The 11,711-nt window shown below is 60.3% G+C and overlaps 1 protein-coding gene across 1 annotated transcript; it reads right to left on the bottom strand.

The window, feature by feature from the left end:
* Window positions 1-1,982: 1,982 nt before the first annotated feature.
* Window positions 1,983-11,612, bottom strand: LOC133264666 (serine/threonine-protein phosphatase 2A 65 kDa regulatory subunit A alpha isoform-like; the record flags this gene model as incomplete). The annotated part of the gene is made up of 5 exons (XM_061444500.1): window positions 1,983-2,061; window positions 3,673-3,764; window positions 7,929-8,071; window positions 10,687-10,841; window positions 11,534-11,612. Coding segments are annotated over 5 exons (486 nt in total), but the record flags the coding sequence as incomplete, so codon positions are not given.
* Between the last annotated feature and the right edge of the window lie 99 nt (window positions 11,613-11,711).

The following is an 11,711-nucleotide window of genomic DNA, read 5'->3' as shown; positions in this document are numbered from 1 at the left end:
TGGGGTGGCAATGGGGCGGCTATGGGGCGGCTATGGGGCGGCTGTGGGGCGGCTGTGGGGCGGCAATGGGGCGGCTATGGGGCGGCTATGGGGCGGCTATGGGGTGGCGATGGGGCGGCGATGGGGCGGCGATGGGGCGGCGATGGGGCGGCTATGGGGTGGCGATGGGGCGGCGATGGGGCGGCGATGGGGTGGCAATGGGCCGGGTATGGGGCGGGTATGGGGTGGCAATGGGGCGGGTATGGGGCGGCTATGGGGCGGCAATGGTGCGGCTATGGGGCGGCTATGGGGCGGCTGTGGGGCGGCTGTGGGGCGGCTGTGGGGCAGCTGTGGGGCGGCAATGGGGCGGCTATGGGGAGGCTATGGGGCGGCAATGGGGCGGCAATGGGGCGGCTATGGGGCGGCAATGGGGGGTAATGGGGGTATAGGGGGTAATGGAGCTATGGGGGGCAATGGGGGGAATGGGGTATAGGGGGCAATAGGGGTATAGGGGGCTATGGGGGGTAATGGGGGTATAGGGGGCTATGGGGCTATAGGGGGTAATGGGGATGGGGGTAAATGGGTTCTATGGGGGGAAATGGGTTCTATGGGGGGTAAATGGGTTCTATGGGGGGGGAAATGGGTTCTATGGGGGGGAAATGGGATCTATAGGGGGTAAATGGGTTCTATGGGGGGGAAATGGGATCTATAGGGCGTAAATGGGTTCTATGGGGGGGTAAATGGGATCTATAGGGCGTAAATGGGTTCTATGGGGGGGTAAATGGGTTCTATAGGGCGTAAAAGGGTTCTATGGGGGGGCAAATGGGATCTAGGGGGGGTAAATGGGATCTATGGGGCGTAAATGGGTTCTATAGGGGGGTAAATGGGACCTATGGGGGGGAAAGGGGGCTACCGGCGGTGGAAGCGGCGCTATGGGGCAGGGGAGGGTCTATAGGAGGAAGCGGAGGGGCTATGGGGGGAAGAGGCGGGGCTATGGGGGGAAGAGGCGTGGCTATGGGGGGAAGAGGCGTGGCTATAAGGGGAAAGGCTATAGGGCGATGGAAGGGGCTATAGGGGGCAATGGGGGCCGCTATGGGGCGGCGGCAGGGCCATAGGGGGCCGCTATGGGGCCGCTATGGGGCAGCGCAGGGTCCATAGGGGGCTATGGGGGGTCTATAGGGGGCTATGCGGTGAGGCGCCACTGCGCATGCGCGGAGGAAGGGGGGGGCGTTGGCGCGCCGCTGATGACGTCACTTTCCCGCGTTTCCGGCAGGGGGCGGGGCCGGCGGTGATGGCGGGAAAGGGGATTTAAAGGGCCAGGCGCCCTCTGGGCAACCACGTGATCAGAGCGCGGGAGGCGGGGGCGGCTCGGGCCAATCACAGCAGCGGAAGAGGGAAGGGGGCGGGACTTCTGCGCTCCTATTGGTTCCCTTACCTCCACCCCCACCCCTTTTAGCCCCGCCCCCTTCCTTTAGCTCCGCCCCCTCCTTTTAGCCCCGCCCCTCCACTTTAGCCCCGCCCCTTCCTTTTTAGCCCCGCCCCCATTCTCATTAGCCACGCCCCCTCCGGAATTAGCCCCGCCCCTCTCCATTTAACCCCGCCCCCTCCACTTTAGCCCCACCCCTTCCTTTTAGCTCCGCCCCCATTCCCGTTAACCACGCCCCTTTCTGATTTAGCCCCGCCCCCTCATTTTAGCCCCACCCCCGTTTCTGTTAGCCCCGCCCCCATTCCCATTAGCCACGCCCCTCCCCATTTTAGCCACGCCCCCTTCAAATTTAGCCCCGCCCCTTTCATTTTAGCTCCGTCCCTATTTCCGTTGGTCACGCCCCTTCGGACTTAGCCCCGCCCCGTACTCTTTTAGCCCCGCCCCCATTCCCGTTAGCCCCTCCCCTCCGGATTTAGCCCCGCCCCTTCCCTTTTAGCTCCCCCCAATGACGACTCTTCATTGACAGAACCTCGTTTAATTAATGAATGGGTGACGTCACGAGGGGGGCGGGGCCAATGGCACATGCGGGGGGGGGGGGAGGGGAAGGGAAAAGGGGGGGGGAGGGGAAAGGGGGCGTGGTCAGGCGAGCGCCAGCACTGGAAGGGGGGGAGGGGAGAGAAGAGGAGGCGGGTCAGAGGTCACCGTCAGTGACCACGTGACCCCCCCCCCCGTGTCCTTATGTGACCCCCTATAGACCCCCATTGACCCCATAGCGCCCTATAGAGCCCTATAGCCCCCCATTGACCCCATAGCGCCCTATAGAGCCCTATAGCCCCCCATTGACCCCATAGCGCCCTATAGAGCCCTATAGCCCCCCATTGACCCCATAGCCCCCTATAGAGCCCTATAGCCGCCCATTGACCCCATAGCGCCCTATAGAGCCCTATAGCGCCCCATTGACCCCATAGCCCCCTATAGAGCCCTATAGCCCCCCATTGACCCCATAGCGCCCTATAGAGCCCTATAGCCCCCCATTGACCCCATAGCACCCTATAGAGCCCTATAGCCGCCCATTGACCCCATAGCGCCCTATAGAGCCCTATAGCCCCCCATTGACCCCATAGCGCCCTATAGGGCCCTATACCCCCCACTGCCCCCATAGCCCCCCATAGTCCCCATTACCCCACAGAACCCCATAGCCCCCCACTGCCCCCATTGACCCCACTGCCCCCATAGCCTCTACATCCCCTATAGCCCCCCCTTGCTCCCCATGGATCCCATTATCCCCATAGCCCCATAGCCCTTACAGCCCCCATAGACCCCTATAGGCCCCATATCCCCTATAGACCCCTATACCCCCTATATCCCCCATAGCCCTTATTGGCCCCATAGACCCCATAGGCCCTATATCCCCTATAGATCCCTATATCTCCTTTACCCCCCACATACCCCATACAGTCCCCATACCCCCCACACCCCCTATACCCCCATATCCCCTATACCCCCCATATCCCCCCTATACCCCCTATATGCCCCATAGCACCCCATACCCCCTACACCCCCCATATCCCCCTATACTCCCCATACCCCCCATATCTCCCATGCCCCCCACACCCCCTATACCCCCCATACGCCCCACACCCCCTATACCCCCTACACCCCCCATATCTCCCCATACCCCCCATATCCCCTATATGACCCATAGCACCCCATACCCCCTATACCACCCATACCCCCCCACCCCCCCCATATCCCCTATACCCCCCACACCCCCCATACACCCCATAGCCCCCATACCCCCCACACCCCCCATATCCCCTATACCCCCCATAGGCCCCATAGCGCCCCATACCCCCCATACCCCCTATACTTCCCATAGGCCCCATAGCGCCCCATAGCCCCCATACCCCCCATATGCCCCATACCCCCTATACCCCCCATAGGCCCCATAGCGCCCCATACCCCCTATACCCCCCATATGCCCCATAGCGCCCCATACCCCCCACACCCCCCATATCCCCTACACCCCCCATAGGCCCCATAGCGCCCCATAGCCCCCACACCCCCCATATCCCCTACACCCCCCATAGGCCCCATAGCGCCCCATACCCCCCACACCCCCCATATCCCCTATACCCCCCATAGGCCCCATAGCGCCCCATAGCCCCCATACCCCCCATACCCCCCATAGGCCCCATAGCGCCCCATAGCCCCCATACCCCCCATAGGCCCCATAGCGCCCCATAGCGCCCCATAGCGCCCCTGACCCGTCAGGGCCTCCTGGGCGAAGTACTTGACGTCCACGTCCTGGTCCTGGGTGAGCTTCTCCAGCACCGGCTTCACCTCGGCCTGCAGGGTCCTATGGGAGCAGGGGGGCACCCATGGGTGTCAATGGGTGCTATGGGGGTCAATGGGTGCTGTGGGTGTCAATGGGTGTCAATGGGTGCTATGGGTGTCAATGGGTGCCCAGGGGGTCAATGGGTGTGATGGGTGTCAATGGGTGCTATGGGGGTCAATGGGTGTCAATGGGTGCTGTGGGTGTCAATGGGTGCTATGGGGGTCAATGGGTGTCAATGGGTGCTATGGGGGTCAATGGGTGTCAATGGGTGCTGTGGGTGTCAATGGGTGTCAGTGGGTGTCAGTGGGTGCTGTGGGTGTCAATGGGTGCTATGGGGGTCAATGGGTGTCAATGGGTGCTATGGGGGTCAATGGGTGCTGTGGGTGTCAATGGGTGCTATGGGGGTCAATGGGTGTCAATGGGTGCTATGGGTGTCAATGGGTGTCAATGGGTGCTGTGGGTGTCAATGGGTGCTATGGGGGTCAATGGGTGTCAATGGGTGCTGTGGGTGTCAATGGGTGCTATGGGGGTCAATGGGTGTCAATGGGTGCTGTGGGGGTCAATGGGTGTCAATGGGTGCTACAGCTGTCAATGGGTGTCTATGGGTATCAATGGGTGCTATGGGGGTCAATGGGTGCTATGGGGGTCAATGGGTGCGATGGGTGTCAATGGGTGTCAATGGGTGCTGTGGGTGTCAATGGGTGCTATGGGGGTCAATGGGTGCTGTGGGTGTCAATGGGTGTCAATGGGGGTCAGTGGGTGCTGTGGGTGTCAATGGGTGCTATGGGTGTCAATGGGTGCTGTGGGTGTCAATGGGTGTCAATGGGTGCTGTGGGTGTCAATGAGTGCTATGGGGGTCAATGGGTTCTATGGGTGTCAGTGGGTTCTATGGGTGTCAATGGGTGACCATAGGATGTGTGTCTATGGGTTCTATGGGTGTCAGTGGGTGCTATGGGTGTCAATGGGTGCCCATAGGGTGGGTGTCTATGGGTGTCAATGGGTTCTATGGGTGTCAATGGGCGTGATGGCTGTCAATGGGTGCCCATAGGATGGGTGTCTATGGGTGTCAATGGGTTCTATGGGTGTCAATGGGCGCGATGGGTGTCAATGGGTGCCCATAGGATGGGTGTCTATGGGTGTCAATGGGTTCTATGGGTGTCAATGGGCGCGATGGCTGTCAATGGGTGCCCATAGGATGGGTGTCTATGGGTGTCAATGGGTTCTATGTGTGTCAATGGGCGCGATGGGTGTCAATGGGTGCCCATAGGATGGGTGTCTATGGGTGTCAATGGGTTCTATGGGTGTCAATGGGCGCGATGGGTGTCAATGGGTGCCCATAGGATGGGTGTCTATGGGTGTCAATGGGTTCCATAAGTGTCCATGGGATGGGTGTCCATGGGTGCGATGGGTGTCAGTGGGTGTCTATGGGTGTCAATGGGTTCTATGGGTGCCATTGGTGTCCATAGGATGGGTGTCGATGGGTGCTATAGATGTCCATAGGATGGGTGTCAATGGCTGCAGATGGGTGCTATAGGTGTCCATAGGATGGGTGTCGATGGGTGCTGATGGGTGCTATAGGTGTCCATAGGATGGGTGTCAATGGCTGCAGATGGGTGCTATAGGTGTCCATAGGATGGGTGTCAATGGCTGCAGATGGGTGCTATAGGTGTCCATAGGATGGGTGTCAATGGCTGCAGATGGGTGCTATAGGTGTCCATAGGATGGGTGTCGATGGGTGCTATGGGTGCTATAGGTGTCCATAGGATGGGTGTCAATGGCTGCAGACGGGTGCTATAGGTGTCCATAGGATGGGTGTCGATGGGTGCTGATGGGTGCTATAGGTGTACACCTTGAACCGCACCTTGATGGGTGCTGTGTGTGTTCTATGGTTGCTGTATGTGGGTGCTATGGGTGCTATAGGGTGCTCTATGGGCCCTATAGGATCTATGGGTGCTATGGGGCGCCCCATAGCGCCTTACGCTGCATCCAGGACGGGCCCCAGGCGCTGCAGGCTCTTGGCCACGTTGAAGTGGATGGTGATGGGTGCTATGTATGGGTGCTATAGGGTGCTCTATGGGCCCTATAGGATCTATGGGTGCTATGGGGCGCCCCATAGCGCCTTACCCCGGGTCCAGGACGGGCCCCAGGCGCTGCAGGCTCTTGGCCACGTTGAAGCGGATGGTGATGGGTGCTATATATGGGTGCTCTATAGGATCTATGGGTGCTATAGGGTGCTCTATAGGCGCCATAGGATCTATGGGTGCTATGGGGCGCCCCATAGCGCCTTACCCCGCATCCAGGACGGGCCCCAGGCGCTGCAGGCTCTTGGCCACGTTGAAGCGGATGGTGATGGGTGCTATGGATGGGTGCTCTAGGGGCCCTATAGGATCTATGGGTGCTCTATGGGATCTATGGGTGCTATGGGGCGCCCCCATAGCGCCTTACCCCGCGTCGAGGACGGGCCCCAGGCGCTGCAGGCTCTTGGCCACGTTGAAGCGGATGGTGATGGGTGCTATGGATGGGTGCTATGTATGGGTGCTATAGGGTGCTCTATAGGATCTATGGGTGCTCTATGGGATCTATGGGTGCTATGGGGTGCCCCATAGCGCCTCACCCCGCGTCCAGGACGGGCCCCAGGCGCTGCAGGCTCTTGGCCCCGTTCAAGTGCACCTTGATGGGTGCTATGTATGGGTGCTCTAGGGGCCCTATAGGATCTATGGGTGCTCTATGGGATCTATGGGTGCTATGGGGCACCCCATAGCCCTTACCCCGTGTCGAGGACGGGCCCCAGGCGCTGCAGGCTCTTGGCCACGTTGAAGCGGATGGTGATGGGTGCTATGTATGGGTGCTATAGGGTGCTCTATAGGCCCTATAGGATCTATGGGTGCTCTATAGGATCTATGGGTGCTATGGGGCGCCCCATAGCGCCTTACCCCGCGTCCAGGACGGGCCCCAGGCGCTGCAGGCTCTTGGCCCCGTTCAAGTGCACCTTGATGGGTGCTATGTATGGGTGCTCTATAGGATCTATGGGTGCTATAGGGTGCTCTATAGGCGCCATAGGATCTATGGGTGCTATGGGGCGCCCCATAGCACCTTACCCCGCGTCGAGGACGGGCCCCAGGCGCTGCAGGCTCTTGGCCACGTTGAAGCGGATGGTGATGGGTGCTATGGATGGGTGCTCTAGGGGCCCTATAGGATCTATGGGTGCTCTATGGGATCTATGGGTGCTATGGGGCGCCCCATAGCGCCTTACCCCGCATCGAGGACGAGCCCCAGGTGCTGCAGGCTCTTGGCCACTTTCAGGTGCACCTTGATGGGTGCTATGTATGGGTGCTCTAGGGGCCCTATAGGATCTATGGGTGCTCTATGGGATCTATGGGTGCTATGGGGCACCCCATAGCCCTTACCCCGCGTCCAGGACGGGCCCCAGGCGCTGCAGGCTCTTGGCCACGTTGAATTGGATGGTGATGGGTGCTATGGATGGGTGCTCTATAGGATCTATGGGTGCTATGGGCGCCCATAGCGCCTTACCCCGCATCCAGGACGGGCCCCAGGCGCTGCAGGCTCTTGGCCCCGTTCAAGTGCACCTTGATGGGTGCTATGTATGGGTGCTCTATAGGATCTATGGGTGCTATAGGGTGCTCTATAGGTGTCATAGGATCTATGGGTGCTATGGGGTGCCCCATAGCGCCTCACCCCGCGTCCAGGACGGGCCCCAGGCGCTGCAGGCTCTTGGCCCCGTTCAAGTGCACCTTGATGGGTGCTATGTATGGGTGCTCTAGGGGCCCTATAGGATCTATGGGTGCTCTATGGGATCTATGGGTGCTATGGGGCACCCCATAGCCCTTACCCCGCGTCGAGGACGGGCCCCAGGCGCTGCAGGCTCTTGGCCCCGTTCAAGTGCACCTTGATGGGTGCTATGGATGGGTGCTCTATAGGATCTATGGGTGCTCTAGGGTGCTCTATAGGTGTCATAGGATCTATGGGTGCTATGGGGCGCCCCATAGCGCCTTACCCCGCGTCGAGGACGGGCCCCAGGCGCTGCAGGCTCTTGGCCACGTTGAAGCGGATGGTGATGGGTGCTATGGATGGGTGCTATGTATGGGTGCTATAGGGTGCTCTATAGGATCTATGGGGTGCTCTATAGGATCTATGGGTGCTATGGGGCGCCCCATAGCGCCTTACCCCGCGTCCAGGACGGGCCCCAGGCGCTGCAGACTCTTGGCCACGTTGAAGCGGACGTTGGCCACGGCGTCCCCCGCCATGCGCAGCACCGTGGGCAGCAGCTGCTGCGCCGTCAGCTCGGGCCCACACACCTCAGAGAGCACCTATGGGAGACAGCACCCATGGGTGGGGGGGGTCAGCACCCATAGGGGGGGTCAGCACCCATGGGTGGGGGTGGATAATGGGGGTCTATGGGGTGAAAAGCGAGGGGAGGGAGGAGGAGAGAGGGGTTCAGCACCCATGGGGGTGGACAGCTCCCTATGGGGTCAGCACCCATGGGTGGGGGGGGGTGAGCACCCATAGGGGGTCAGCACCCAAGGGGTGGGGTCTGATAATGGGGGTCTATGGGGTGAAAAGCGGGGGGAGGGAGGAGGAGAGAGGGGTTCAGCACCCATGGGGGTGGACAGCTCCCTATGGGGTCAGCACCCATGGGTGGGGGGGGGGTGAGCACCCATAGGGGGGGTCAGCACCCATGGGTGGGGGTGGATAATGGGGGTCTATGGGGTGAAAAGCGGGGGGAGGGAGGGAGGAGAGAGGGGTTCAGCACCCATGGGGGTGGACAGCTCCCTATGGGGTCAGCACCCATGGGTGGGGGGGGGTGAGCACCCATAGGGGGGGTCAGCACCCATGGGTGGGGGTGGATAATGGGGGTCTATGGGGTGAAAAGCGGGGGGAGGGAGGAGGAGAGAGGGGTTCAGCACCCATGGGGGTGGACAGCTCCCTATGGGGTCAGCACCCATGGGTGGGGGGGGGTCAGCACCCATGGGTGGGGGTGGATAATGGGGGTCTATGGGGTGAAAAGCGAGGGGAGGGAGGAGGAGAGAGGGGTTCAGCACCCATGGGGGTGGACAGCTCCCTATGGGGTCAGCACCCATGGGTGGGGGGGGTCAGCACCCATAGGGGGGGTCAGCACCCATGGGTGGGGGTGGATAATGGGGGTCTATGGGGTGAAAAGGCGGGGGGAGGGAGGAGGAGAGAGGGGTTCAGCACCCATGGGGGTGGACAGCTCCCTATGGGGTCAGCACCCATGGGTGGGGGGGGGTGAGCACCCTTAGGGGGGGTCAGCACCCATGGGTGGGGGTGGATAATGGGGGTCTATGGGGTGAAAAGCGAGGGGAGGGAGGAGGAGAGAGGGGTTCAGCACCCATGGGGGTGGACAGCTCCCTATGGGGTCAGCACCCATGGGTGGGGGGGGGTGAACACCCATGGGTGGGGGTGGATAATGGGGGTCTATGGGGTGAAAGGGGGTCTCAATGGGGGAGGGAGGGAGGAGAGAGGGGTTCAGCACCCATGGGGGTGGACAGCTCCCTATGGGAGACAGCACCCATGGGTGGGGGGGGGGGGTCAGCACCCATAGGGGGATGAAGGGGTCCCATAGGGGGATGCAGGGGTCCCATAGGGGGATGCAGGGGTCCCATATGGGTGGCTCAGCACCCATAGGGGGATGAAGGGGTCCCATAGGGGGATGAAGGGGTCCCATAGGGGGATGCTGGGGTCCCATATGGGTGGCTCAGCACCCATAGGGGGATGAAGGGGTCCCATAGGGGGATGCTGGGGTCCCATAGGGGGATGCTGGGGTCCCATAGGGGGATGCAGGGGTCCCCATAGGGGGATACTGAGGTCCCATAGGGGGATGCAGGGGTCCCATAGGGGGATGAAGGGGTCCCATAGGGGGATGCTGGGGACCCATAGGGGGATGCAGGGGTCCCATAGGGGGATGCAGTGGTCCCATAGGGGGATGCTGGGGACCCATAGGGGGATACTGAGGTCCCATAGGGGGATGCAGGGGTCCCATAGGGGGATGAAGGGGTCCCATAGGGGGATGCAGGGGTCCCATAGGGGGATGCAGGGGTCCCATAGGGGGATGCTGGGGTCCCATAGGGGGATGCTGGGGACCCATAGGGGGATGCAGGGGTCCCCATAGGGGGGATGCAGGGGTCCCATAGGGGGATGCTGGGGTCCCATAGGGGGATGCTGGGGACCCATAGGGGTGCCTCAGCACCCATAGGGGGATGAAGGGGTCCTATAGGCGGATGCTGAGGTCCCATAGGGGGATGCAGGGGTCCCATAGGGGGATGCTGGGGTCCCATAGGGGTGTCTCAGCACCCATAGGGATGGCTCCCAGCACCCATAGATGGGTGCCTCATCACCCCCAGATGTCTCCCAGCACCCCCAGATGTCTCCCAGCACCCCCAGATGTCTCCCAGCACCCACAGATGTCTCCCAGCACCCACAGATGGGTCCCTCAGCACCCCCAGATGTCTCCCAGCACCCCCAGATGTCTCCCAGCACCCCCAGATGTCTCCCAGCACCCACAGATGTCTCCCAGCACCCATAGATGGGTCCCTCAGCACCCCCAGATGTCTCCCAGCACCCATAGATGGGTCCCTCAGCACCCCCAGATGTCTCCCAGCACCCACAGATGGGTCCCTCAGCACCCCCAGATGTCTCCCAGCACCCACAGATGTCTCCCAGCACCCCCAGATGTCTCCCAGCACCCATAGCTGGGTCCCTCAGCACCCACCCACATCTCCCAGCACCCCCAGATGTCTCCCAGCACCCATAGCTGGGTCCCTCAGCACCCCCAGATGTCTCCCAGCACCCATAGCTGGGTCCCTCAGCACCCACCCACATCTCCCAGCACCCACAGGGTGTTACAACGATCCCATAGAGGGGGTGTGTGTGTGTCCCCTAGCACCCATGGGTGCTCAGCACCTACGTTGATGCAGAAGAGCGTGGTCATGCGGTGCAGGTAGTTGGGGTCCCCGGCCATGGCCAGCACCTTGGGCACGATGGTTCCCTGCGCCCAGCCCGGCCCGAAGCGCTCCACCAGCTTCCGCAGGTTACTGGTGGCTGCCTCCCGGATGGCGTACACTGGGAGGGGGGAGAAACCAGTATAAACCAGTGTAAACCAGTATAGACCAGTATGGACCAGTATGGACCAGTATAGACCAGTGTAAACCAGTGTAAACCAGTATAGACCAGTATGGACCAGTATGGACCAGTATAAACCAGTATAAACCAGTATAGACCAGTATGGACCAGTATAAACCAGTGTAAACCAGTATAGACCAGTATAGACCAGTATAGACCAGTATGGACCAGTATAGGCCAGTGTAAACCAGTGTAAACCAGTATAGACCAGTATGGACCAGTATAAACCAGGATGGGCCAGTATAAACCAGTATGGAGGGGAGACCAGTATAGACCAGTATGGACCAGTGTAAACCAGTATGGACCAGTATGGACCAGTATGAAGGGAGACCAGTATAGACCAGTGTAAACCAGTGTAAACCAGTATAGACCAGTATAAACCAGTATGGACCGGTATCAACTCGTTATAGCACAAAAAACAAGTATAAACCAGTACAAACCAGTATGGACCAGTATGGACCAGTATGGACCAGTATGGACCAGTATGGACCAGTATAAACCAGTATAGACCAGTATGGACCAGTATGGACCAGTTTGGAGCAGTATGGACCAGTATAAACCATTATGGACCAGTATAAACCATTATGGACACAGTATGGACCAGTATGGACCAGTTTGGAGCAGTCCCTCACCGTGGTCGACCAGCCAGGCCATGCAGAGCGAGTTGAGCTTCTCATCGAAGAACTCCACACCCTGGGGGGGGAGATCCCATGTTATCCCATGTTATCCCATGTTATCCATGTTAATCTCATGTTAATCCCATGTTACCCCATGTTATCCATGTTAATCCCATATTACCCCATGTTATCA

This window comes from Pezoporus flaviventris, unplaced genomic scaffold (assembly GCF_033815535.1).
Source record: "Pezoporus flaviventris isolate CSIRO_AGI_PZ_B2104156 unplaced genomic scaffold, CSIRO_AGI_Pfla_v1 ptg000936l, whole genome shotgun sequence".
In the NCBI taxonomy this organism is placed as follows: domain Eukaryota; kingdom Metazoa; phylum Chordata; class Aves; order Psittaciformes; family Psittacidae; genus Pezoporus; species Pezoporus flaviventris.
This window is presented reverse-complemented; position numbering and strand designations above follow the sequence as displayed.